The following is a 27421-nucleotide window of genomic DNA, read 5'->3' as shown; positions in this document are numbered from 1 at the left end:
GGACCTGTGGAGCCCTCAAGGCTACATGACCTGCAGTAAGCCAATGTCCCCATCCCCCTGGCTCTACCCACATGGGTAGAGGTGGCACCCTCTGCCCACACCACCCTGGCTGCAGCGGGTCCCGGTGGGCATCACAGGCTGGGTGCCCTAGCCCTGCTGAGCAGGTGGCACCCCCTCCCCAGCCTGGCTTTCTCCGGAGGAACCGTGCCCAGCTGCACCCCAGAAAGGCGAGGCGGCGCTGCCTGGAGCAGGCTGCTTTATTACAGCAAGGCTGAACAGGCAGCAAATAAATAAATATCCCCCGCCCACCCCAAAATGTGCACAGGGTCCCCGTGCAAGTGCCCATCCTGGTGCCAGCTCCGGCACAGGCTGCGCCTCTGCCAGGGAGCTCCAGCCCCATGTGACCCTACAAAAAACAAGCCTGTGTGTGCTGCTGAGCCTACGCTACCAGGCATCGGGTGCTCGCCACGGGGGAGCTGTGGCCGAAGTGCTCGAATCCAGCAGCAGGATGGGAGCGGGGTGGCCGAGTCCCCTGGGGCCGTGCAGGGCCATGCTGGTCCCCACGCCCAGCTGCGGACGTGGCACAGCTCCTGGCAGCACAGTGCCCATCGAGCATCACCATGTGCTCGCTGGTGGGAGGTGCCCCTGGGCCCCCTTTTCCCCACTCCCTGCCTCCCCGAGGCTGGCAGGATCTGGCCCCAGACTCAAGACGAGCCTCCTTCCACAGCCCCGGGGCCACGCAAGAGACCCCCGAGTCGGACAGGATGACAGCACTTCCCTGGTGTCCTCAGAGTGAGGATCGGTCAATGCCTGTGGGGCGAGAGAGTGCGTGAGGCCATAGCCCCCCCCCCTCCCCCCCCCCCGAGGGCACCAGCGCTGGGCTGGGCACCCCGCAGCATGGCCTTCCGACCCACCCCAGGCACCATGGGGACAGCGCAGGGAACAACGGGGTCTTGCTTCCATTCCTGGCTTGGATGGAAGCCCTGGAGTAGGAGGGGGGTGCTGGCCTGGAAAGGGACATCCCGGTGGCCACCCAGCAGCTCCCAGCACAGCCACCCCCCCCCATGAGCACCAGGGATGGGGTGAATGAAGGCACTGTGATGGGGAAAGGGGGGTGTCCCATGTCTGGTGTGTTAAGACACACTACCCCCCAGTCCCCTTCTGCATGGAGCAACTGGGCATTGCTGGGGGAATGGGTGGGCACAGGGGTAGGTATGGGGTGACCCAAGGTCGTTCCCCACCACCCCCCCAAAAAAGCATCATTAGCTTTGGGAAGCAGCTGGACACCAGGGCCAGCTCCCTCCGGTGCCCAGTTCACCCCTAAATGTGTGCCACAGTGGGTGGCAGCACTGTGCCCCCTCATCACCAGTGAGGACTCACCAGGCAGCGGGCGAGCAGAGCCAGGCACAGGTGGCCGGGCAGCGCAATCCCAGCACGGCCTGGGAGTGAGCCCTGTCCCTGGAGCAAGCGGTTTTGGGGCCACTGTGGGCAGAGGGGGCAGTGGGCTCTGCCAGCCATGGCCCATGGGTCGGCCACACTGTGCACATGGCTAGTGGTGGGCAGCGTGTCCGGGGTGTGCCAGTGGGGGTTCGTCCCCTCTGTGTCCCCTGGGAACGGCACTGGAGGGGCTCAGGTCTCGAGGGGGGTTGAGGCAAGGTCTAAAAAGGGCTTTTGTCTTGAGGTGCATCACACCCCAAAACCCTGATCCAGCCCAAACCTCAGGGAGCTGCAAAACCTGCATCCCACACGCTGCATGGATGGGGGTCTGGGTGTGGCTCCGTGGCAGGTGCCCGCATTCTTCCTCACGGACACCAGGGATCAGGACCCCAGAAGGGATCCCCGTGATCTTTGTGTCCCTGGAGGCAAGCAGCATCCGGGTCCTGCCATCCCCACCTGGCCACCCACCGCTGCTGGACCCCAGCCCCAGCCTCCTCCGTCCCCTGGGGCTGGTTGGCCTGGGGTGGGGGCCGGTGGCCTGAGCAGGGAGGTGACGAGGTGCGGGTGACCCAGCGGTGGGGAGGGGACAGGCACACAACAGCGGGGGACGGCGCCTACCTGAAGTGGAGAGAAATGGAGGGTGCAAGTGGAGAAAGACGGAGCGTCGCGGGCTAAGAGTTAAGAGCATCGATACCTGCGGGAGTGAGCACAAGGGCCTGGAGGATGTCTGAGAGGGAGACGATGCCCCGTGGGTACTGGTTCTCATCCACCAGAACCAGGCGATGGACCTGTGGGCGCAGGCAGAGCATCACAGGCAGGTCAGGCAGCGGGCTGGGGGTGCTGGCGCTGGCACGAGGCGCCCTGACTGCTCACCTGCTCCTTGGCGATGCGGTCGATGATGTCCTCCATGGTTTCGTGGGGGTAGCAGGTGATGACACCTTCCAGGCAGGTGGTGCGCTGCCGCAGTGCCTCCCGCACGCTGATGTCCAGGTTGTTGTAGGTCTTCTGGGCTGCCAGGTGCTGCGGGAGAGGTGGCCTTGCTCAGCGCCCCAACACGTCCTTGTACCCTGTTGTGCTGGTACCGAGGGGGACACCGAACCCCGGTGACACACAGGGCAGATCTGCTCTGGCACGTGCATTGGTGCACATGCGGCAGGTTTGTACGGGCACAGCCGTGTGTGAGCGCCCCACCAGCAGCGTGCAAGGGGCCACACTCGTGCCCAGGTGTGCAAACACACAGGGTACTCACAATGACGTCGAACCGGGAGTAGAGGCCGACCACTTGCCCTGCAAGGAGAGACAGCGCGGGGGCTGCGGAGGGGGCCCTGAGGACCACCCACTGTGCTCCCCCTGCACCCCAAGAACCAGGCTGGTGGGAAGGGGGATTTTTGGGTGGGGATGGGGCCAGAGCCACTGGTAGAGGGACATGAAGGGGTCACTGGTCCCTTCCCCAGGTACCAGCATCGTTGATGACAGGCAGGGCGGAGACGCGGCGGTCCACAAAGATCTCCAGGGCGGCATAGATGGGGGCGGTCTCAGGCACGACAGCCACATCACGGAAGGTGCCAACACACAGCTCCTGCACCGTTTTCTTCAGGAAGCGCGGCTTGGGGATGGTGGAGCCCTGTGGTGGGGCAGGGTTGGGCTGGCACCTACACACACCCTGACACCCTTGCTTGTGACCCTACACACCCACCGTGCGTGTGCACACGCAGCCCCGGCACTCACAAAGATGTGGAGGAACTTGAGGATGCGCTTGTGCGTCAGGATGTGCAGGACGTTGCCGGAGACAGGCTCGATGACAGGCAGGCGGTGGATCTTGTGCTTGATCAGGGAGTAGACAGCGTCGAAGAGGCTGCAGGTGATGGGGACACCGTGGGGAGGAGGATAGGGCTGCATCCCAGGCACACCCCCGTGGGGTGTGCTCTCCCCCAGCGGGCAGGGGCTCACCTATTGCTTGGGGAGATGTAGACCAGTGGCTTCAAGGATCCTTGCAGGTACACCTCTGCCAAGGGAGAGAGGTGGGAGAGGGGTCCCCCAGCCCTCTCATGCAGCCCTGCACTGCCGGAGCCCACCTCCATGCCCTGTGCAACATCCCCAACCCAGCCACCCCCATTGCCCCCCACTTTTTACCTCTCCAGGTCTCAATCTTGTGCTCTTCCACCTCGTAGATCTGAACCTGAGGGCAGGGAGATGCCCCAGTCATGGTGGCCCCACAGGCGACTGAGGGGGCTCTGGGGCACTGCCCCCTTCCCTGGGCATCCCACCCCATCACCCTGAGTACAGGGATCACATCTTGGGTGCTGGGCAGAGGGGCATCAAGTGGATGCTGGGCTGGCCCAGAGCATCTCCCTGGTCATGGTCTAGTGATGAAGAGGGGACCAGGAGAGGGAAGAAGGGTCCAGGAAAGGTGGGGACAGCCCCTCCCTGCCCCATACCTACCCCAATCCCCATGCCCTCCCCACCACACTCACCAGCGGCGAGCGGTAGTAGCGGTGGAGGATATTGATGAAATCTGTGATGGTGAGCATCCCTGTGGAGACACATGGGGCTGGCAGCGCTGCCTGCACCCCTCACTGCCAGGCAGGGGAAGGGACCAGGAGGCACTGCCAGCACTCACCCACAAAGCTCTGCGTCTTGCTGTCCCAGAGCGGGGCGGCACGCACCCCGTTGGCCACCAGCGCCAAGAAAGCTTTCTTGATCTGCCAGCGGAGTGGGGAGGGGTCAGGGGGTCCCTGAGCCCGCTCCCCAACTTGCCCGTCCCTGCCAATCCCCCTCTTTGTCACCTCCAGGGATATGTCGAAGACGACGAGCTTGCAGCTGGTGGGGACCGCGTCATAGCAGCAGTGGCTCCTCAGGAAGTGCATGTAGATCTCGGCATCGGGGGTCTGAAACTCACTCTCCGGGCCCAGCCCCAGCATCTCGTTGCCCAGCGTGAAGGTGACAGGTCTTGGGCTCCTCCGCCTGTCTTCTTCCTCCTCCTCCTCCTCCTCCTCCTCCCCCTCCTCCCTGGGGCACAGGGCCTCCAGGAACCCTGCCGGCAAACCCGCCCCAGCCCTGGCCTGTGAGCTGAGCTGCCAGGTCTCAGCATCTTCCTGCCTGGGATGAGCAGGGGGATGCTGCGGGAGTGCTCCCCACAGACCCCCCCATTCTCCACTCTACAGCACACAGCACTGTGGCTCTCCAGTCTGGGGGCACCGGGAGCTGCTGGGAAGGAGCTGAGCAGTGGGGCGACAAGGGGTATGGGCAGGGTGGGCAGAGGACTGATGCGCTCATCACATGGTCAGCCAGCCCCCCCTACTATGTGCCTAGGCACTGCCTGCTACCCACCTTCTTCCTCGGGGCGGGCAGCGGCATCCAGCAGCGCCACCTGAGGGGGCACACAGGCAGGGGGGTCAGCGGGAGCCAGCCCAGCCTCTCCCCCACCCATGGGTGCTGCCTGCAGACATCCGGCTGCCTCGCTCCCCCCCAAACCGGGCAGAGGGGACTGTCCTTTCAGGGTGGGGATGCAGACTGGGCTCAGCTGCCACGGGAAGCCCCCTGCCTGCCCAGGACCCCTGGAGCCTGCTGCCCCCGTGGTGGCTCCAGCCCAGGACTCCCAGCTTGTGCCCCGACTCGGGGCGGGGGGGGGGGGGCAGTGGGAGTCCCCAGGTCACAGCAGAGGATGGCAGGACCCCCTGGCTCCTCTCGCCGCTGTTGGAGCCTGAGCACGTTCCGCAGCGGCTCTGCGCTTGTCCTCTCCCTTCTCCGACCCCAAGGTGTAAATCCCAGTCTGCTTCCTCCCGTGCCGGGAACCCCGCCAGCCACACCTGCCCCCCAGGGACCAGGTCCGCCCCGGGAGACCCTGCAATAACAAGGGGGCAGCCCCAGGCAGGGGGGGAGGCAAGCACCGCGGGCCAGCTGACCCCGTGCCCCCCGTCCCCAGGAGACCCTACCATAGCAAAGCGGCACACGCGGCAGGAAGAGCAACCCCGAACCACAAACCCTCTGGCAGAGCCAATGTTTTCGAGCCACCCTACAATAACAAAGGCACGGGGACTGCTCCCTAAGGAGCCCAGAGTCAACCCCGGGAAGGAGGCTACCCTCCGTCAACGTCCCCCAACCCTTCCCAAGGGGCTGGGGACAGCCGGAGCAGGCAGGCTGGCCAGGCTGCCTGGCCATGGGAAGGGGGCCACCAGCCCTCCACACCCCCCCACCCCGGGGGTGGCTCGACCCCAAGCGAGGGGCTGTTGGGCCGGGCTCCCCACCCGCCCCGGCGGTACCTGGGGCACGGCAGGGCCGGGGAGTCGCTCCATGCTGACTGCGGGGCAGCGCTGCTATTCTGGGCCCGCGGCTGGCAGGGGCCTGGCAGATAGGGTGTCAGCGAGCAATGCCAGCCATGCCCCCGCCACCACCGCGGGGGGGGACACCGCCACCACCACTGGGCAGTGCCCGTGGCTACTGCGCCACCCCGCGACCCCACAGCACTGGGCTGGAGGGGATGTCATGGCCCCGGGGACAGTGCTGGCCCTGGGGATGCAAGGGAGGGGGTGATGGAGAGACAGCCAGGGGCAGAAAACCTGTCCCCCACCCCGCAGACCCTCTTCCTGCAGAAGCGGTGCTCAGCACCTGCCTGGATGCAGCCCTGCCCACCCAGGTGCTGCTCCCATCCTGTCCTGCAGCAGGAGCAGGTGGGGGGCACAGTATTCCCCCTCTCCCTTGGGAATGCTGGAGGAGGGCTGGATCCAGCCACGGGCTTGGCAACAGCCAGAGCACCTGGGGACGCTTTGCCCCCGATGCTGCCCCTGCCCGGGGTCCTGCTGCGGTTCAGCCATCCCCGGCCACCCCGGGTCTCATGGCAGGGGCAGCCAGCGCCTGCCGGGGAACCTCCTTCCTGACTCCTGGAGCCACCCCCTCCTGCCTGCCCTCTGTTCACTCCCGGCTCCATTTCTATTTCAGGAAGGTTCAAATAACCCCTTGGCCAGCTGCCGTGCTGGCCCGGGAGCAGCCGTGGGCAAGCAGACTGGTGGCTGCCGGGCTAAGGGGACAAAGTGGCTCCAGCTGACTCCCAGGGGACAGCCAGACCCTAGCCCCTGCCAGGGTGCAAGGAGCAAAGCCCCTGTCCCCTGGTGCTACCCCAAGGCAGGGAGGAAGAGGAGGGACGAGGCAGGGGGCTCAGTGTGGGAGCCGGGCCAGGAGGGCTGGGGTGACACAGCGGCTGCCCTGGTCCTGGGTGGCCCTTGCCCCGCAGCAGTGCAGGGGGTTGGATGGGGCCAGGCCTTACAGCTGCGCTGAGCCGGGCAGCCTGGCTCCAGCCTGGCCACTGCCGGGTGCTGGCAGCAGGCATCTCCACTTTCGGTGGCTATTTTCAGGTGCTGGAGAAAAGCCGAGGAGCAACGAGATTGTCACCAAGGAGACCAGAGAAACAGGGCCCAGCTCCAGGCAGAGGGGGGCTGCGGGCAGAGGAGAGGAGAGGGGAGGGAAGGGCTTTCTGCATGCCCCAGGGTCCACACATGGGGCTCAGCACCACCCCTGGCCCCAAGCAAGTCGCTCAAGTGCCCAGCATCGCCTGGCCAGGCTTGAGGGACACAACCCAAAACCAGCAAGGGAGAGCTCAGGGAACCCAACCCTTCCCTCCCCTGCTGCAGGGCTGGGCTGCTCTGTCCCCCTTGGTTAACCATCTGCGGGAGAGACCCCAGGATGTAAGGCAGACCCCAGACCACAGCAGCTATGCTGGGAGCTGCTCCCCCATGCAGAGGGGCATGCTTACCTGCCATGGGGACAGCAGGAATGACCCCCAGCTCCGGGAAGGACAAGGGAATGGCAGGGTGGTAGCACAAACCCTACCTGCACCAGAGCCCAGCGGAGTGCAGGGAGAGCTGAGCTGCCCCATGGACCCAAACAGGCCGGGGAAACAGAGGCAGATGGAGGTCAGGAGAGTAGCTGAGTGTTAAACTTTAATAGAAATCCTTGAGAAATGAAGGGAAAATACAGAGCAGAGCCCAAGAGAAGAGCACCAGCCTGCAGTCCCTGCATGTACACTGCAGGTCACCCAGGAAAGCCAACAGCCCTGAGAGGATGCTCCGTCCCTAGCAGCCCTACGGTCCCCACGACAAACCAGAGCCACGCTGGTACCCGTGGTCTCTCTCGAGCTGCGACATGCAGGCCCGAGGTTTCTCCAAGGCCCTGAGGCTGGGGGAGGGCAGGATGTTGGCACAGGCATCCAGAGAGGATGAAACGGGTCAGCTGAAAGTCCCAAGCCCTGCTCCTTCCACAGGAGCGGGGTGGCAGCTGAGGACTTTTCTCCACGGGACAGGCTGCAGAAGGACACTCTGCTCCCAGCAGCTCAGGACAAGTGCACGGAGACACAGGCAAGCAAGGGCTCAGCCCATGCTGGTCAGGAAAAGGAAGGCCAGGCTGACTCTAAGCTCAGCCAGCTCCCACGCAGCAAAGAAACCACCACCACCACATCAGGCTTTAAGAGCAGACTAGGACAAAGGCCAGACAAACTCCACTTCCCCAGGCTTTGCCATTTGTTTTAAAAACGGAAGTCAACACAGCTCTCCCCGCTGCCCAGTAAAACATCCCTCCCTAAAAACAGACCCACAGGGAAGTGTGCAGCGCAGGGGGCTCCCACAGTCCTTGCTCTCCGGAGCCAGCTCCTGTCTCTTCCTTTGAGGTAGGTTGAGGTGTCCCTGGGGAGGGACGGCAGCTGCCTGGTCACATCACCAGGGCGGTGTCCGAGAGGCAGCCAGCAAGTTTCTGGTCAGCTCCACCAGTGCACTTGTTGAGAGGTAAGCTCTGAGTAGGGCTGGGCTCCAGGCATCTCATGAGGTCTTCACTGGCTGAAGGGAGGAGCGTGCTGCAGGAGAAAGGAGACCCCTTAGGGACAGTGAGAAAGGATCAAAAAGGCCATGGTGCAACATTCACCTGTGGTACCATCATACACAAGCTTACAGATGAGGCTGCCAGGTTCACCTACTCCATCCCCCACCCTGTGCAGCACCAGTCACCCCAACAGACATCCAAGACAGTGATGGGATTTTAGGGTCACAGCTTGATCTCCCTGGCTGCACACAAATCCCACTCCATCCTGGCCTGGGCACAGGAGCAGGGATGCCCATTCCCTTAACACCAGAGACCAGGGGTGTGCCTGCCCTCCACTTCGGCTCACCAAGATGAACCCCTCTCTGCACCTCTCTGCAGAAGGCTGTCAGGGCCAGCAGCAGCCATTTTGCAGCCCAGCTTTGCTCAGGGAAGCTGGCAGAGTGCAGCAGTCCTGGAGGCCTCACTGCTCCCCCAGCCCCACGCTGTGGCTGAGAGACTCTGCTCACTGCTGGCCACAGCAGAGCCCACAGAAGTGGTGTGGGTCCCTGTGGGGAACATCTTGTCAGTGTGTCCTGACCATGACAACCCCAAACATCACCCAGACCGGCTGTTCTGGGCCTCACTCCCATCCGAGCTGGGCATACAGTGCCAAGGAGACATGCCCAGTCGCGTAGACATCATGCCAGCGTCACCAGTTGGCTCTCCAGAGAGCGGAGGCTGGCTTCAGAGCCTGCAAGCCAACCTGTTCCTCTCCCCTTAAAGCTGCTTTCCCTGCTGCCAGTTCTCTCTCACGACATCAGTCCTAAAGCCACACTGTGAACATCACGCGTGTCACGGCCAGTGCAAACTCACCCCAGTCTGCCCAGTTCCAGTTTGCTGAAGCCATTTGATTGAATGCTGCTCTTCTGAAGGAAGAAAGACTTTGGCAACGACCACTGCAGGAGGAGAGAAAGACAACGAAATGGCTATTTAAGTCATGGCAAAAATCCCTCAAGCCTGCTGGGCTCTGCTGTAGGCTGCCCTAGTGCGCTTCAGCTTGAACTGCCTCACACTGCTGTGCATCGTCACTGCCACCAGACTGTTCCCAGAATAGCAAAAACAGAGCAGTCTTTGCTCTCTGCCTAATGAATCCCTTGGCTGTCAGTGGGAGCAGAGCATCTCGAGGTCGAAAGAGTGGGTTTCTTTCGCTGGATCAGCCTACTATAAGGCACAGGAGTGACAGACGGAGATGGCTCCCTCACGGAGGGGAATAAAGGGCAGGCCAGGTGCCAAGTATGTAGGGCTGTGCCCAGTGCACCCAAGGATATTCAGATGCAAAGTACTTGCAGATCTGATATACTGGGTGGACTTCATGTTGGTGGGTTGATAGAGAAGCGTGGGTTTTTCCAGACTCCTGGAGGCCCTGGCAGAGAGGGAAGAAGAGGGCAAACAGGTAGGGCAGGAGCCACAGGAGCAGAACAAGCAGGTTCTCTGCCCAACTCTGCCCAGGCAAACAACCACCTCTCCCTAGCTTACCCACAGCCATACGCACCGTCTGGGCCAAATCCATCCCTGCCCCAGTGTGGTACCCTTTGACACACCAGTTCTTCAGTAGTTCCAGACCTGGGAAGTGACAGAAAAGACAAGTGAGAATGAACGACTAGGTTTGCAAAGAGTTAAGCCATCTCAGCACGCAAATATGCTGCATGAAGTGAACTGACCGTGCAGCGCATGCTATGCAATAACTACTTGAACACATGCCTGAGCCCCAGCAAACACGGGGTAAACCAAGGGCGTTCACCCTTTGTACAAGCAAACACCAAGGAGCGCCAGCACGTGGGCTGCCACAGTGCCCGCCTTCCTCCGGGGGAGCCAGACACAGTGTGCAGCAGGCTCAGCTAAGCAAGGAAACTGGGGCAACACAGGATTTGCCGAATTAGACCAGACTGGCTGTCCCCCTGAGACTGGTGCCTGCCAAGAGCAGCACCTGATTTGGGCTGCACAGGTGAAAGTTCCTACAGTGCAAATATAGAGCAGCTTTGCTGTCACCGGCCCCTTTCCCAGAGGAGAGCAGCTCAGGCAACCTCCTCCTTGCACAGCACCGATCAGCTGCACAGTCCCAGCGCATCACGTCCTCCCTGCATGGATCCAGCCAGAGCTCAACGTGGGCTGAGATCTAGTCTCCATCCCTGACAGAGGGCAAGGCTGGCACGGACCAAGCTCACTGGCGGTGTGACTGGAAGGGACCGTTCCTCCAGCCGCACACAAGACATGCTGCTCCAGAGCACAGCGAGGTCACCTTGAAGCAGAGCCATATGTCCAACCGCACTGAACGGGCTCCACTTCCTCCAAGGCCTCCTGCTAGCTGTCCCTGCTACAGCCAAGCTCCCTGCTCTCTGCTAACCCAGAAATATTGAGAAATCCAGGACCTCTCCCTTCCTGTTTTCTTTTTTAAGAGCCTTAGAGCCACAGCACAAGCTAAAGTGCCTTGAGATTTAAGAACCAACAGAGCAATGGCCAGGAACTTGATGCTGTCCAGCTGGGGTTACTGTGGTTTGCTATACGATACCAGCCCTGGCTACAGGAGGAATCCTTGCTGTCCAAACTTTGTTCCTCAGTGACCTTTCAGCAAGCCCCAGGACCCTGGAAAAAAACCCCACGTGTTGGGGGCTGAGGGGAGCAGGGCAGCTCGGCAGCCCTGCCCCAGCTTGGTGCACCAGCCCAGGCTTTGCACCTTGTCGGCCAGGGAGAGAGGAGGGCTGTATGCAACATATGTGAATGGGAAGGGGCCAGGAGGAGGTTGGGTTTTGCTCAAGAGGTGAAGAGCAACGAGGGGCTAAAGCAAATCTGCTCACTGGGCTGCTTCGGGGAAGCTGGAGCACTGAACCAGGACCCCAGCCTGAGCGGCAGAGTTCAGGGCAGCAATTCAGTGCGGATGATGACAGGATCTTTCTTCAAGCTGACAGGAGAGCATCCAGCAAAGGTATTAGTGAAGCAAAGGATGACACATGCTGACAGCGCAGCTGGAGAGGGCTATGAGGTTACTGTCTCTCTGTGAAAGGCTGTTACCGACCCCTTTGATATATGCTTTAACACCAGTGAAAAGTGACAAAAGCATTTTTTTTTTTCTCTGCATGACAGGATAGAAGCACACATAAGGTTGCCTCAGTGGAGGGCCAGCTCCTGCAGAAGCCTCTCCAGCTAGATCAGATGCTGGATAGAGAGCCCTGAGCCACAGTTTCTTTTTATGTTCTCTAACCCTTCACACTAGACCTCACTGGTTCTCTCTCCTAAATAGCCTCTACTACTGCCCTGATAGAGACAGCCCTGGGTGAAAAGGAATGGGTCCAGCCCAGCTATGCTTCATTAAAAGATGTTTTTTATTAAAATACAGAGTTGTGTCCTGGAAAGATGGAAATGATAGCTAGATTTCTAGTGTTTAGGAAAAATTCCTCTGTGTGCACACTGACAGTTTTTCATCAATTAGAAAGCAACAGGAGACCAGGGAATAGGCCCAATTTTTCCTTCACTTCACAGATCACCTGTAAGGAGCAAAGCCCAGCCACTCCAGCTGTTTCTCCCTCAAAAGAGGGCAGAGGAACGCAGTAAGAGGCCAGAGCTACAGGTTGAAGACAGAATCCCAGCCTGCTTCAGGCCCAGGGCACCTAGAAGTGCTGGTGCTGTGTTTACCAAAGCAGTCAGCACCTCTGATCAACTCAGAATATGTTTTTCATGATATCTGAAGCAGTCTGGGAGGGTAACACATTTCCTATGGCTACTGTGCAGGCAGGCAGCTCCCCCTCAACATGCATAGCTCAGAAGTTTCCCACAACCGCCAGCAGGCAGCCTGCCTGACTCAGGTGACGGTGCCAGGCTCTCGGATGGCAGTTACCTTTGTGTTTATTCAAGTAGTATTTGAGCTCCCACTGGGTCACCAGGATGTTGAAATAACGAGGCTGCTCAAAGAAGCGCAGGTACCGCATGGAGATGTGGGTGGGGAACACCCGCTCGAACTGCCCACGCCGGGAATACTCATCCTCTGTCTCCACCAGAATGCGAACATCATCTGGGGTCAGAATGTCCAAGACAGAAGAATAAAAATCCTGCAGACAAGAGCAATCCAGGGTCAGGGAGACATGAACTGTTTTCTTGTTCCCCCTTCCCACCTCCCCACTCCTCGAAGTCTCTCAGGCAGAGGTCTCCATGTATCTGAGATCTTTGGGAACAGGCCACATGGAAAATGAAGAAATCTAGGCTCAGTGGTGACATCAACGCTGCACAGAGCTGAGGAGATCCCCAATTCTGCAGCCCAACCTCTCTTACAGACACTGCCAGGTGGCACAAGGCAAGCATCCCTGCTAACCTGCACGGGCTCAGCAGGCAAAGGCTATGAGAGCTGCACAGAGGCACAACGAGGAACAGGCAGTGCTCAGACGCTGTCTGGGGCCTAGTGGGTAGTGTGCCCCTCAGCACATGCCTATTTTAATGTAAAGATAAGCTAGTGCAGCAGTGGCTTAAGTAAACCCAATTTATTTCTGACCAGCTGTCCCGTAACTCACTGGAGCCCAAGTGCTCCCCATCATCTGGCTGTCCCACAGAGAGGGACAAGGGATAGACATGTGGGACTGGCTGGGACAGTAGCTTGGCAGGATGGTGCAAGTATCAGAGGAGACTGTATCATACCTGGTCAGGTATCTTCTGCGTCAAGTAATAGGCCTTCTTCATCTTCTCTGCTATGAAATGCTCAGATGCTGGCTTGGGCTTCTCCTTCAAAGCACTGTCCAGACTGAGGACACAAGAAGAAGCAGTAGAGCATTTAAGCAGAGAAGACAAAGTCCTGTCATGGCAGAGCTGCTCCCTGTGCAGCAACTTCTGCAAGAGCAGTGACACCCTCAAGAAGATGACGTGGAGAAGAGACCGCTTTCTCCAACAATTTCACTAGTTCCAAGATCAGTGATGTACCCACAGGCTTGTGCATCAGCACAGGACCCAGGAAGGATGAGGGCAGTGGAACTGGGAGGGCCCTGCCACCTCCTCGCCAAGGCATTTTAACGTTCCTTCATCCAAAAGGTGAATGATCACCTCATACCCACATAGGATTCAACAGGGCCAAAGATACACCACGACCTGATTCACAGCACTTGAAGCCTGGTGGGATCTCATGTTTACATCCTGCTTGGAACGCGGCTTCCTAACTGTAACCACAGGGCTGGGGGTACGAGTACTCGGTACTGGTACTGTACAAGGAAGGAGAGAACTCTTAGATCAAAAACTTCCTCCTGCAACATCCAAGAACTCTCAAGACTCGAATTCAGCTCCAGCTCCACATGCCATGGGAAACCCTGGCCTTTTGTACTATCTGACCAGCAACAATCTAAACTATTCTAAGCACCCAACTGAACCATTTGGGGATGCCAGAGTCTGGGAGATACTTGTCCAACACCTTTTAACCCTTATATCAACACAGCTAATTTGTTCTGCTGCTGCAAAAATTATTAGTTGTGTGCAGATCCAAACAGGGAGAGCAGAGCCTTGAGGCCGTGCTGCGTGGTGCTTGGGGAGCACACAGATCTACTGGAATTATGCCCATATGCAAAAAAACCCTTCATATCCTCTCCAGGGCAGGAGATATGGTTAAGCAAGGTTGCCCCTAGATGCAGGAACTCTGATAATGCATCATCTGAATCATGTTAAGGATCCACTTAATCCCCTGCAGGTCCCTCCGAGGACACCTGCCCTTCAGCACCTCCATCGCAAGCCGCAAACAAGCGTGCGATCAAAGTGCCGCAGATGAGCTGGCGAGAGCTCCCCAGCTGGAATGGGCCCATGCTCCAGGCTTATCCCTCACTGAAGGCACAGGGCAGGTGGAGGGCAAGAGTCCCATCTTTTGGCGTGTCCATACATCACTGCGAGCTGGTGCTTATCCCAGCAAGCTGCTCCTTCGGTGACATATGGCCAGCAGTCACTCTGCTGCAGGGAACAGGACTGGTTTCCCCCCCACCATCAGGTTTCAAACTGGTATAAACCCAAGCTGTAGTGAAACACAGAAGGAGCAGGGGCCTGGGTGGACACATGCCCAGGAATTAGCATTATGCAAGAAACAGTCATGTTAGCTGCAAGGTAAGGCTGTGCATGCCCCTACCCATAGGTCTACAGCCTCTGACACCTGCAGTCCTCCCTAAGGAAGAGATTACTCCAGCCTTTGCAAAATAGCAGGTGCTCTTCTTGCTCAAGGCAGCAGCACGTCAGCCCTGCGGTAGAGGGTAAGTGGATCCAGCCCCAACACAGCCAGCCAGCCCTCCAAGCAAACAGAGAGGCAGTGCAGCTCAGCATCACGTTAGTTCTGGCAGGGGGAAGGAGGCAGCACGACTCAACTAACTGCAGAGCAAGCACAAATTACGCTGGCCTCACTTCCAGCTATGGACCTCCAGAGAGGGCATAAATCCTTCTGCCTTGAAGAGACCGCAGGAACCAGATACCCAGGCAATGATGCAAGTCCCTCAGACCCATAGCTGAAGGACCAGCAAGCACAGGCTTTCAACAGCACAGAAACCAGCATTTGCTGGGCTGCAAGCAGTCCCCAGATGAAATCTCCTAAGACAAAAACCTGCCTTGCCCTGCTGCTCTGACAGAGAAGGGGGCTGACCTGCAGGTAGAGCCGCTTCTCATCTGTGGCTTTGAGGCCATGCTGTCTGTGCTGGGCAGAACGAAGCCAGCGAGGTTGAGGAGGTCTCGGATCATCTGGCCCTTGATGCTCACGTCCAGTGGGGAGTTGGAGTGGAGGCTGCAGGGAAGAAGCATCACAGCAGTCTGAGTGCTAGAATGCTAGATGCCAAGCCCCACAGCCCCGAGATCACTACCTGGGTTAATACCGACTGGGATACAAAACCCAGCCTGTCCTTCATCTCATCACAGCCAGCCACAAGACATTGAGACAGAAGTCCTGACAACAGCTCTTTGAATGGGGGTTCCCCACCAGAAATGGTTCATTTATCCACCTGTTCTCAGATTTGCTGGAAACCTGCAAATCCACCCCAGAGCCCTGTCCGGGATCACGGCTCTGTGTCCAGCTCATGCCCATCCACTCTCACAGGCAGGAGAGGCCGTGCTCAGGTACACCGCAGCTCCTGGCCCTGCCTGCGCAGCCGACGCTGCACAGCTGGGTGCCATCAGCAAGCAAGGAACAGTGCACGAGACGGTGGAGCCGCTGATCACTTCTGCCCACGCAAAGAAGAAATCTGTGCCATCGCCTGTTCCCTACATGACACATCCCTCCTTGGCCTTCCTTTTTTAATGTACTCTTCCCTGGCTCTAGCTGGAGCATGCCCAGCAAAGCTTTCTGAGCTGCAGATGGATATTGCTTTTGCAGACAGGGAGGACTTTGATTCCTGCAATCTGGAGAGGGAGGCTTCAAAGCCCACAGTCTTTCAGCACAGGGTGCAGGGGACATCATGAGCCAAATTCACTTTGTGGTAAAAGAAAGGCTATTATCCACCCTGCTGTCGCTCAGAATCTGCTTTACCTTGGGGAAATGTTGACCTCTAATATCCAGGGCTTGAGGTTTTCATCCAGCATGATATCAAACCCAAACAGCTCATGGCAACAATACGGCCGCCGTACGTACGTCTTCACCAGGCTGTTCACATAGGGCTCAGATCTGCAAGCCAAGGGAAAAACACTTGTTTCCAACAGTCAGACAGCAGAGCTCTGGCTGTTCATAGCACACACTGCCGGTTCTGAGAGCATATGCAGCCACATGCTGCGGGAGTGGATGGGCTGAGGAACCAACGCAGGCCTGTGAGCTGTGGCTGCTGCACTGCGTATGGATCCAGCATTGCATCCTGAGCATCCCCGGTCTGTCGGGCAGGATCCATCTCTGAACACAAGATCCATCCTGCACAAGGGGACCTTTCTTCTCAGCCACCCTGACCAAGCAGGAGAGCAGGTGGGAAGCTGAGCAGAGTGTTGGGTACACTGCATCCTCCTGCCCTCCCCCCTGCACTGCAGGCAGACCCAGGAAATGTAAGGTCTCTTTACTCATTGCAGCTACTGCAGCATGAGCATAAGTAACAGGATGAAAGGAAGGATCCAGAGAGAAATACTGAAGCCAACAGCAGTGGTAGCATTTAGATTAAGAGCTAAAGGACCGGGCTGAGAGGGGACTGGAGAGCCAGAGGGGCCAGGGTGCACCCCACAGCCAGGCACAGAGCAAAGGGTGCCAGGACTCACGCAATGATGGTTTTGATAACGATGTCCTTAATCTTCTCCCAGATGGCCTCGCTATTAACTCCCTTCTGGGTCAGGTAATTCCAGAGAGCTTTGAGTGCCCTGGGAGAGAGAAAGCAAAGGACATAGCTCTGTAGCCCCTTGCTGCCCAGCCCTGCTAGGGGAGTGAAAGCAGCAGAGGGGAGGCCTTGACAAAGCTCTTCCCTGGCATGGCCATCCTTCTGCCATCCTCAAACCCCTCAGCTCCTGGTTGCTGCCCTCCCCAGCTTGGCCCCTGGTCTTGTAGGCCCAAGCTACTAGGAACATAAATCTGTCGTAGACTTGTCCCAGCACTGGAGTAATAGGTCCCAAATTAGCACATGAGCAAGGTATGTCAGGCCCAGATCTTCTCTTCCCTCCCCCTCCGTGTCCTCAGCAAACCTCTCCTTCCTGCAGGCCTTCCCCTGCAGCACTGCAAAGCAGCTCAGCAGGAATCCAGCAAGAACCCCGTAAATCTTTTAGCTAGAGCCATTTCACTGAGGCTTCAGGGATGGAGAAAAATTTTTGAAAAACGTGGAGAACAAGATGGTGGGGGGAGCGTCTCAGCTTTTATAGGAGTTTCCCACACCACACTGAGCGCTGCAAGCTACCCTGACACTGAGCCAAGGATGCTCAGATGTTGCCCAAGTGAGACCGCGTGGCTAATGGCCAGGAATCCAAAGGTCAGGCTTCCTGCATACGAGATGGAGTGGATTACAGCCACTCTTCTTTAATGTGGGAGCAGCCAGCTTTGACTTGCATGGTGGTACCAAAAACCCACACAATCCCACCCCCATGGGATTTCAACTGCTGGGGGACAGCAGACCCTTCTCAAAGTCCCAGTGGAGGAACAGACCACTGTGCAGCAGGTCCAGGTCTAAGAAAGCAATCCTACCACAGCAAACCACCTTCTGCAGCTCCCTTTGAAGTGAAGTAGCCCTGCCCAGGCCCATGAATTGAGAACTCTATCCTGCACTATTTTTAAAAGAGTTCACACACCGCTGTGGAATCAGAGACAAGTGTCTGGGGCCTTGGATCAGTCCACCCATGGGACAGCAGGGAACAGGAACTCCAGGACTGCAGCCCTCCTCCCAAATGCCTAGAAATGGCACCACTGCTCCTGTTCACATGGAGTAGCACATAAATTATCAGTTTTGCACCAGGACTATCCCTTTCTCTGCCTCCACAGGGAAGTCAAGAGTGAGATAGGCAGAAGCTCCCATCTAACCAATTTAAGCATCACAATTACCCATTCAAGTTCCAACAGCAAAAAATCAGATTCTGCTTTAACCACATCCCATCGCCCCCGCAATAGGGCAAGGGGATGGATGAGCACACGAGAGCAGCATTGGAAACAGGGAACAGCACAGACGGAGGCAGGATGAACGGCAACCACAGCCCAAGCAGCAGCGGACTGGATGAGTCACAAGCCAGGCAGACCATCCAGATTCCATCGACACTAACCCATGCTAAAATCACTCTGCTCCTCCAGTTTCCCCAAGCGGGACCAGACAATACAGGAAGCGCCTTCCAGTTTTGGGTAGGGATACTGAAAAAAAGGCTGACTTAACAGGGAATAGAAAAAGCTGCCTTGTGCCCTAAAAGCAGCACCTACCATTTGTGCCCCTGACAAGCAGTCTCATCCGAGTTGGACTTGTACTCCATGTTCTTCTTGTTCACGCTGTAGTTGGTCAAGTGCACGAACTTGTTGCTGAGGCTCTTCATCGAGGAGGAGTACCTAGAAGAGGCAATAGGAGCACAAGCAGTCTGAGCTTGAACTGGTTGCCCCCAGGCCCAAAGGGCAGGCAGAAATTCTGTTCGCATCTCAGACCACTCTTGGCCACCCACCAGCCCTGCTGCCTCCCTTCCCCAGGCTGCCTGGAGCTCTCTGTCCCCACGGGCCCAGAGCTGATAGGACAAAGCATGAGACGCAGAGCAGGCTGTCTTGGGGCAGTGGGATGCAATCCCACCCTCACAGCATGTCTTTAAGAAAAGACCAAAGCATCAGTGATGCACTAATGGAAATGCAGGCAATAAAGTCGAAACTGGAAGAAAAATCTCAGTTTCTGGTATGCCAGCTCTTATGCAGTATGAAGTACAGCCAGCATATTTCAAGAACCGCTTTACACTGAGCTGATCTTGCCTTGGGAAAGGTGGATGAACGAAGCATTGTCTTGCATTCCCTTTCAACACTGTCACCTGCAGTGACCCTGGGTGTTTCCAGACTGCTTAAAGCAAGCAAGCTACAGCTTTAAGCATCACCATATACAGGATGACTCCCTCCTGCCCCAGCTGAGGCAGGTACCATAGCCACACATGCCTCAGCTGCTGAGGCAGCCCCCCAGCACCGCTCTCCCACACAACTTACTTGCAGCTGGCAAAGCGAACCAATCCATCCTTGAACAGGTAGACCCTGAGGGGATCATAGCAAGTGACATAAACATAGATCCTCAGGTCGAACTTCTTCCCGCCAATGAGGTAGGGTTTGTGCAGATATCTGCAGAGGGAAGCAAGCACCAGGGGAGGGTTATGATTTCTGTGTGAGAGAACATCTCTAGCCCCCACCTCAGAAGGCTTGGCAAAACCAGGGATCAATGCAGAAGCCCTTTTGCACAGCATTTCCAAGTTAAGTACATCACAGTCAAAATGAGAAAGAAAAAAGCTCTCCTATGCACAGGGAGATCCTGCAGCACATGAGCAGTATTCCCTTCTGCTCAGTTGCATTTTGAAGAGATTTTCCCCAGCTCTAAGGCATAGTAGCTTTTCCACACCCACAAGACTGATCACAATATTCAAGAACACCTAAGACATGCAGTGGGCCACAGATGGTTTCATTCAGTGAGCAGAAACAGTTGGAAATTTTCATCATTTCATCATTTTATTATTCACCCCAGAAGTTCATGATTTTCCATAGGAAAGCTTGTCACTTTACATGGGAAGTGGACAGGGAGAACAGACAAGCCAGCACAGCAGTTCCTGTCTGCCAAACACCAGACAGTTTTTGTGCCCTCACAAGAACCTTCCCAGAAAGCAGCCTCAAACCAAGATGAGCTATTCCATTTTTCTGCAGAAGGGGAAGGAGATTCTGAAAATCCTGTTATTTCAAGAAAACCCTTTGACCAACATCCACACACACAGAGACTCTTACTGACCCATTCTAACTTGGTTAAGAACAAATCTTTGACAATTGCCACCTCTTCCCTGGGACTTCTTTCCCCACTGTGCTTGTGGGCACTGGATAAGGTTTGTTTGCCTCCAAAAATGCCAAACCTCAGAGCACAAAGCAGTAGGAAAGGGATGACAGCAGCACTGAAGCTGGATCACCTGCCAGACAGAAGCTCCAGAAAGCTCACGGGCCAGTTTGTACTGGAGACCTCAAAAATCCACACAGAGGCAGCAGCACTCCGGTAAGCCCAGTTGCAGCTGACAGAGCCAGACTTCCAGCAGCAGCATTGCACCCAGGCAGTCCAGAAGTTTCTGGATGCAAATCAGGTGCTTCTGCCCTGCCACACAGCAGCAGCGGCCCAGACCTGGCTAGAGAGACTAAACACTAGCAGGTCCCAGGCTGTGTGTCAACCTTGCTTTCCTTCACTCACCTCTGTACCAGCAGTGGTCTCCTTTTGGGGAGCTGGCTCCATTTGTGGATGACCTGGATACCAATACCTCTTGCTGATGCTGGCTGCAGAACACAAACAAGAAGGGATCAGATATTCTCCCTGCAGCTACAATGGGATAAAGGATTGAACTCTGCTTTGCGCTTACTGGTTTCACAATCCATTTCTGGCGGCTAGCTCCTTCCTCCCATGCTTTCCTGAGTAATTTGATGTCCTGGGGCAGGATGAAGGACTGGGGGAAGAAGTTAAACTCCTTCTTCCCACAGCGAGCCTGCATCTTCAACAGGTTGCGCCACAGACGGTCCTTTCTCCCAATTTGAAATGAACCGGGGAAGTGGTTTAGCTGGAAAAGAACCCAGATGGTGTGACATCTCCCTGCTTCCCCACCTCCCTGCCCAACCCTTGCTGCTCCCTGGCCAGAGGATACATCCTTTCTGAACACAGTGCAGGGTAATGTTCTTTGCTTCCCTCCCAGGATTGCACCAAGACAGGACCCACCTGCTCCTGAAGCTTTGCAGGGACAAACACCCACATGGTGACCAACACCAGCTATAAAGCCAGCAGCTGCCACCTCATCCCTTCTGATGTCTGATCAGCTGCAGGGCACTAACCTGCAGCCTTTAAGCTTCCTCTGGCAGTATCCTCCACCCCAGTGGCTTCCCACTTGCTTCTAAACTGTATGCCAGAGTCCTGCCCACGCAACACAAGCTCTGGGGACAGAAAGACCCCGCAGCAGGACAGGAACAGGGCTGGAGGCTGCTAGCTTCCAAACCTGGATGTTGCCTCAAGACCAAGCAGTCTGGAGCATCATGGCTCTCCAGAACAAACATGTATGTGTGATAGATATCAAACCTCTGGTCCCTCACATGTTCCCCAAGCCATGGGCCACTCCTGACCCTTTTGTGATCTGAGTTAGGTATAACTCCTCTGGATGTGCTGGCAGGGAGGGCACTGGCCCTACTGCTCAATTCTGCTAGAGGAAGGATTGCTTTAAGCAACAACAACTGAATTTAGACAAGCTCACAAGTGAACACGTCTTGGCTACAGCCTTAGTCTGTACAAAAGCCACCCTCACAGCAGGGATGCTCACCCAGCTGTGCCTGTCTCTTGGGCTCATCTCCCAGCACAGGAATGCCAGCTGCCACACTCTGGAAGGGACACTGCAGGGACAGCCTGCACAGCAAACACCTGGCCCTGAAGAGAGGGGCACTCAAACTGCTCCCAACACACTTCTCCATGCATGTGAAGGAGGTCAGCCCAAAACATCTCCTACCTTCTGGTGCTCCCTGATGGCTCTGAAGCTGGGGGATTTCATGTGGTGGCCCCAGCAACCCAGCCAGTCATTGCTTTCTGCAGGAAAAACAGAATAGTCCATGATCAAGTACCCTGCCACCCACAACGCCCTCTCAACACACCAGCACCCCAACTCCTGGGGTTAGCAGAAGCGTTCTAGGGATGCTGCACAGCAATAGCACAAAGCACTCATACTGGCTACTGCGAAGCTGCCACATCAAGGGCTGTGAGTGAGATCCAGTTAACCAGGTGGGTCATATCCTTGCAAACATGATTGTTGCAGGGATCTGGGCAGACACAGAGTCAAAGGAATGGCTTTAATCCCCCAGCACCCTGACTCTCCTGCTTTACAGCAGGTGAATGAAGCAGTTGGCTAATCAGCGCTGCACTGCAGAGGGACATGTAGGGTTGCAAGACTTCCTAGGTCTTGCTCTGCCCTGCATGTCCCATTATAGTCCCAAAATGGTCTGGGCAGAGGTCTGCTGTTACACGCAGGAGCCCCATAAGTACTGCTGGGAGATCACACTCCAGGGTATGGATCATAGCTGCAAATGCCCAGTGCTTCCCCAGCCCTCTCCTACACATCTCTTCAGCAACAAGATCCCAACCCTGAGAACTCTCTGGCTACAGTCAGAGAGAATGACTTCTTCCTCAGCACATGGGGACAAGGGACAGCTAGGGTTGGCACCAGATGAGTGCCAGCCTCCTTAGAGTGGCAGCACCATCTAGAGGCACAGCTGAAACAAGCCGGAGCACAGCTCTGCTGCCCCACACGCTGCCTCAGCTCCTGACAACCCAGGAGTAGGTCCTTGTGGTCCATGTCAGGGACAAGCCAAGAGGGAGATCAGGCCCTGTCAGGACCCATAGAGCTCGGATATTGCGGGTTCGACAGGCAGAAACGGGAACACAGCATCCTGCAGTGCCAAGCCTGTATCGCTCCTGCTCTGCTCTTCACAGGCAGTCTGCCTTCTTGCGCCCACAGGCTGGAGGCAAGGGAGGACACGACATGTCAGATGCCACCATCCTCCCACAACTTACCTTTGCTGACTCTGAAGTGAGACCTGCCAACAGTTTGCTTCACTATGTTTGGCGTGACTGTGCACATTTTCCATCGCAGCAGCTTCCTCTGCTCCCAAGGCAGCTTTTCCACTAGGAAGGCAAAAAGATAAGGACAGAAGGAAAACACACACAATATCCCCTTCGCATAACTAGCATGGAGCAGAAGACCCCACAGCTGAGGAGATTGAGGACGCTGGAACATTTGGTGGCAGCCTGACTCATGCTCCAGGCTGCGGGAGTAGCCATCATTTTACTCCAGCCCTTTGGATCTCACAACGGTGCAGGGTCCCATCATGGGAAGGGTGAAGGGGAGCCACTGCTGGCCAGCTCCTGCCTGTGTGCTGGCACCACTGCTTGCTAATACCTGGCTAGCCGCTCTCCCCCTGCACTGCAACAGACACCAGCTCACCTCTCTCATCCCGAGTACTGAAGTAGATGGTTGGAGGCACATTAGGGAATAAACTGCAGACAAGAGCTGGTTTGAGCACTTTCTCCTGAGCCTCAGCGGGCTGGGCCTTGCACTCGATGCAGTTCCTAGAAGAGATGAAGCAGTAGGCGGTTGGCTAAAGGTGAAAAGTAGAACAGGGAGGAAGGGGGAAGCTGGAAGGAGCCTTGATTCTGGTATTGGGAATTTGCATCATTACAATGTGGTGCAAGCAATGGGCGCTAAGGCCAGTAACACAGCCTGCAGCAATGAGGGGTCAAGCTTGCAAAGAATACATGGGCCAAGTGTGTAAGCCCCTCAGAACTGTGTTTTGCCAGGGCAAGGCGTGGAGTTTGTTACACAATAAACCCTATAACCTAGTCCACAGGAAAAAGGGCTGGAGGTTGTAATGCATATATAATTTAACTGTTGTAACCTTCTTGGGTTTGGTGTGTTGCAGGGAAGAGAGATGGAGTTTTACCAACTCTACATACACCTTCTTACCATGGCAATCCCTAACACCTGGAAGGAAGGGTAGAATTTATAAACACACCTATTAAAGTTGTGATGATGCTAAAAGTAGAGATTATAATGAACATATATTCAAATATATGTCACTGCAGCCAGTGGAAGAAGCCATGTCAGAGCAATCCAATAAGGAACAAAGAGTAGCAAAACAAAAGGGACCACAACACACTAACCCCAATCTCCCACACCACCCCTCATATTGCTGAAAGGAGTAAGTGTAGCCTGCAGCAAGGGGGTTGGAGACCAGGAAGGGGGAAGAAGACATGTTTTCCCCAAGTCTTTATGTATTTATTTTTTTCAATACCAGAATCAGTAATTAAAATTTTGTTAATTGGCAATAAATTATATTGATTAAAATCCCCTGGCACAAAACTGGTTTTGATCCACGACAGACTGAAGGCAGGAGGCAGCTGCAAAAGCTTCAAGGCCAGCCCAGCTCACAGCCCATACAGGGATGTGGCTGACATCCCTCCCTCCCCACCACAGGAGGCATTTAACCTGAGCACTGCTTCCCCCCATCTGCCCCCAGAGGCCAACCAGCCATGTCCTGCCAGAAACAGCTGCTGGTCCAATTTATGTCACCTCTGCAGGACTTCCACAACCACATATGCAGCACCCTGAGGTTCAACACTTGCTCGCAGGAGCATTTGCAACCTCTGGCCCAGGACACCTCCGCTCTGCTTCATCTGCAAGACAGTAGCACTGCAAGAGCACAATTTAATCCAGCAAACCTAAACCAGCAACTGGCAGTGAAATTACGACCCCTGTTTTGCTGTGGTGGACTCACCCTCAGCACTTCGCAGGCTGCTATCTGTAGCAAGAGAGGTAGCTTTGGTCTGCATAGTAGCAAGGAAGCTCATTCTGGTTGGGAAGCCTGTTGCTACCCTCACTCCATTCCCCCACATGCTACAGCTCTCCTCTGTCACCAGAGAAGGCAAAGATGGACAAGTTTGGGCAAAGATGCCAAGTTCCGTGCACTATTTACAGCTACTAACCTGGATACAAGAGCCACAGAGCCACTGGATGACACACCAGCGACAGAGGAAGCATCCGAGTCACCTGCAGGAGGGGACAGACTCAAGTTTTATCTCCATAGGGAGTGAATACTCACAGGGTTAGGAAGGGAGGAGAGAAAACAAATGCTCCAGGGGAGAGACCCTTCCCAGTTGCCCCAAATCCTTGGATCCTGGGTTTTGCCTAGTAATTGGTGGCATAAAAGGCAGGGCAGGGGGTGGAGCTGACAGCCCTGCACAGACAGGAGATGGGTAAGTTTTGGAGCAGGACGGTGGTGAACCCTAGCCCACTCCCCAGAGGAACCCATGCAGTTCCTCCTTGCTCCTAAATAGCTTTTGTGTTCAGCACGATCTCTAGGTCATCCAGAAATGACAGCATGAATATAAGACAGAGGGCAGCTGTGCTCATCTCCAGCTCCCACACAGGCCCCACACTCCCCACCTTGAGGCACGGAGCACAGCCCTCCCTGGGGAACCAGCACTCACTGTCCTCATCCTCCTCCTGACTGCAGCTCTCGTCCAGGACATCAGCAAGTTCTTCCTCTGCTTCATCCCGGGGATGGCTCGGCTCCAGGGGCAACTGCTCAGCAGTGACACTGGGACAAAGGACATCACATCAGAAAGAGTGGCACGTGCTTTCCAGTGCCAAAAGACCCAGAAGCCCACCAGGCAGCATGAGATAACATGGGCAGGGGAGTGACAGTGCTGCCCTCCCCAGTGCTAACATACAAGCACTCATCCCAAGCTAGCAAGAAGGAGAGGCCCCAGGGCACCCTGAGAGGGAACATTTTCCAGAGCAGCCAGAAAGAAAGGGGCACAAGGACACCATCTCCCAGCAGGAAAGCAGGAGCAGGAGCTCCGTGTTCTTGCACCCTGCCTGTCCTGCATCAGCTCCACATTCCTTTAGGAACCCATGTCTCTGCCCAGGAAAGCCTTGCCGGACCTGGCTCAACAGCAGTCTTCACCCAACATATGTGCAGAGCCTGACACAGCAGGCAGGGCCCCATGACTGTGTGGGGAATGAGCTAGAAATGCTACACAGCAATTCTACGCTGTGGCTGAAGAAGGTGGAAGGCCTCGGAGCCACCCCACGTGTCTGCGTCAAGCTGGGGGTAGCAGAAAGGCCCCCCATGCACCAGGATGCCGCAGATGGGTTTTGCTCAGGGACACAGCCTACAGTTATCCTTATGGCCACCCCCATAGTGCCCACAGTGCATCATCTCCCAACACATACAGACTCAACAGCCAGCCCAGCCCGCCACAGCCTCCCTCCTCCTCCTGGTTCTACTTACTCAAGCTTTCCTGGGAGCACAGCCTGAGCCCGTTTCTCCTCTTTCTCCAGTTGGATGGTGGACATCTGACTTGCCACTTCGGAGACAGCAGCGAGGTGCGGAGGCTCTGCTCTCACCATCTGCTCCCCGCTGCGCTGGCTCAGCATGCTCACAAGCCGGCAGTCGGCATTGCGGTCGGGAGAGCCAGCGCGTGAGGCTAAGAGATGGACGCTGATACGCTTAGTGCAGACGATGGCACCATCGGTGCCTATAAGGCTCGAGTTACCGTTAAGGTGATGGCTACCCAGCTCCAAGTTCAGAGGAGCAATCGTTTCTTTTGGGGTGAGCTGTGCTATGATGTGCTGCCCCCACCTGCTGTTCCAGTTGGACAGGCTGCCCACATTTGTAAGGACAGAGCTTTTGACTTCGCGTCCAAAGCCGTTGTGTGTGGCAGTCCATCTGGCTAGCTGCTGCACAGCCTCTGTGAGGCTGATGTCTGGCTCCTTCTCTTTTAAGCTGTGCACTCTCCTCTCAGCATCCTCCCGTGAGCACCGGTCCTTCCTGAGGATCGCACTGCTGGGCACAAGGGTCAGGGAGGGGACCACAGTTTGCTCCAACACAAGGTCGCTGTTTTTTACTGCTCTGTTGACCAGGCTGCTGGGGAAGCTGTCTCCATCATCCCCGGAATGGGGCGATGAGGCGGTGGGCAAGCTGTAGGTGTTTTTCACCTTTTTGATCTCCAGTGACTGCAGCAAAGGCACTTTAGCACTACTTGGCCGTAGGAAGGAGTTGTTATTGAGCACTGGTCTATAGGTCGGCAGGCTTCCAGCTCCTGAGCTGAGGGCAGAGACTTTGACTCCAGTCCCAGAGTGCTCCTCCACCAGTGCAGACAGCAGGCAGGGCTCCATCAGCAAGGAAGACATCACCCTTCCCGCGGCAGAGCCCGTATCTGGAGGGCTTCGGAAAGGAAACTTGTAGGGCTTGGGTCTGAGGCAGGAGTGTCGGTAGAGCAGAGCGCTCCCACCCAGGTCCAGGCAGGGCTGGGCCAAGGGCAGGCTCGGGAGGGCGTCTTCACCGGCGTGTGCGTGGCATAGTGATGGTGGGCACAAGAAGCAGGATTGCTGCAGAGGGGTCCCTGAGGGCAGCAGGCTTCGATCCTGAAAAGCACTCACATACCTCTCTAAATTCCAGATGGGTTTCGCCTGCTGCTGAGCGAGGGGCCAGGCCTGGCGCAGCTGAGCTCTCCAAGCTGGAAGGGTGCCTGACTCAAGCCCGACGTTATTCTCCTGTTCAGGGCTCAGATTAGCATGTTCTGGTCCTGCAGAGGCCATGAAGAGCCATAGCACATGAGGCACAAGCAAATCAGTCATCTACAGAAGCATCTTTGCTGGCCTGAAACAAGATGACAGCATGAAAGGCACTGTTACCCCAGCAGGGCAAAGCACCAGGCCCAGTGCCCCAGGAGGGGAGCAGGGTGAGCTGTGTTCCCTGCAGGATGAAAAACCACATCTCACAGAATCACAGAATCACTAAGGTTGGAAAAGACCTGTAAGATCATCAAGTCCAACCTTAAAAAAAAAAAAAAAAACCAAAAACAACAACACAAAAAACAAACCACAACACACCAAAAACCAACCCACCCAACACCACACAGCACCATGCCCATCAAGCCACATCCCACAATGCCACATCCACACGCTCCTTGAATACCTCCAGTGATGGTGACTCCCCCACCTCCCTGGTCAGCCTATT

At 56.4% G+C, this 27421-nt stretch overlaps 2 protein-coding genes across 6 annotated transcripts; both read right to left on the bottom strand.

Moving 5' to 3' along the window:
* Nucleotides 1-239: 239 nt before the first annotated feature.
* PRKAG3 (protein kinase AMP-activated non-catalytic subunit gamma 3) lies at nt 240-5737 on the bottom strand. Of its 3 annotated transcripts, none has more exons than XM_059820163.1 (13): nt 5700-5737; nt 4768-4807; nt 4224-4471; nt 4058-4139; nt 3912-3970; nt 3571-3616; nt 3388-3442; nt 3166-3292; nt 2896-3061; nt 2687-2724; nt 2311-2457; nt 2132-2225; nt 240-810 (listed from the first exon to the last, which is right to left on the bottom strand). In XM_059820163.1, exons 1-13 carry the CDS (start codon nt 5730-5732, stop codon nt 788-790), a joined length of 1158 nt encoding a protein of 385 aa, XP_059676146.1. In that variant the 5' UTR covers nt 5733-5737; the 3' UTR covers nt 240-787. The 3 variants fall into 3 exon arrangements, 2 of the variants coding, with proteins under 2 accessions (XP_059676146.1, XP_059676147.1); XM_059820164.1 differs by lacking the exon at nt 2132-2225 and adding an exon at nt 2056-2131; XR_009484071.1 differs by lacking the exon at nt 2132-2225 and adding an exon at nt 915-2131 and having other exon boundaries at nt 774-810.
* A 1619-nt stretch (nt 5738-7356) lies between these two features.
* TTLL4 (tubulin tyrosine ligase like 4) lies at nt 7357-27053 on the bottom strand. Of its 3 annotated transcripts, XM_059820278.1 has the most exons (19): nt 26749-27053; nt 25691-26649; nt 24885-24994; nt 24381-24444; nt 22843-22967; nt 22413-22523; nt 21355-21431; nt 20230-20424; nt 20064-20146; nt 18836-18964; nt 18083-18205; nt 16453-16551; nt 15746-15880; nt 14870-15007; nt 12907-13009; nt 12116-12326; nt 9776-9846; nt 9097-9179; nt 7357-8278 (listed from the first exon to the last, which is right to left on the bottom strand). In XM_059820278.1, exons 1-19 carry the CDS (start codon nt 27037-27039, stop codon nt 8137-8139), a joined length of 3249 nt encoding a protein of 1082 aa, XP_059676261.1. In that variant the 5' UTR covers nt 27040-27053; the 3' UTR covers nt 7357-8136. The 3 variants fall into 3 exon arrangements, with proteins under 3 accessions (XP_059676261.1, XP_009807271.2, XP_059676262.1); XM_009808969.2 differs by having other exon boundaries at nt 25691-27053; XM_059820279.1 differs by lacking the exons at nt 7357-8278; nt 9097-9179; nt 9776-9846 and having other exon boundaries at nt 12123-12289; nt 25691-27053.
* Between the last annotated feature and the right edge of the window lie 368 nt (nt 27054-27421).

The sequence above is a fragment of the Gavia stellata genome, chromosome 8 (genome assembly GCF_030936135.1).
Source record: "Gavia stellata isolate bGavSte3 chromosome 8, bGavSte3.hap2, whole genome shotgun sequence".
NCBI classification, from domain to species: domain Eukaryota; kingdom Metazoa; phylum Chordata; class Aves; order Gaviiformes; family Gaviidae; genus Gavia; species Gavia stellata.
This window is presented reverse-complemented; position numbering and strand designations above follow the sequence as displayed.

Coding starts and splice junctions, on each gene's coding strand:
- PRKAG3 (XM_059820163.1), bottom strand. CDS start 5,732: ATGGAGCGACTCCCCGGCCCTGCCGTGCCCCAG. Junction 2,725..2,895: donor GCCTGTCATCAACGATGCTG/GTACCTGGGGAA, acceptor CTCTCCTTGCAG/GGCAAGTGGTCGGCCTCTAC. Junction 2,458..2,686: donor ACTCCCGGTTCGACGTCATT/GTGAGTACCCTG, acceptor CCTCTCCCGCAG/CACCTGGCAGCCCAGAAGAC.
- TTLL4 (XM_009808969.2), bottom strand. CDS start 27,039: ATGACTGATTTGCTTGTGCCTCATGTGCTATGGCTCTTCATGGCCTCT. Junction 18,206..18,835: donor GTTCGCTTTGCCAGCTGCAA/GTAAGTTGTGTG, acceptor TGCCTCTTCTAG/GTACTCCTCCTCGATGAAGA. Junction 13,010..14,869: donor AGAAGCGGCTCTACCTGCAG/GTCAGCCCCCTT, acceptor TTGTGTCCTCAG/TCTGGACAGTGCTTTGAAGG.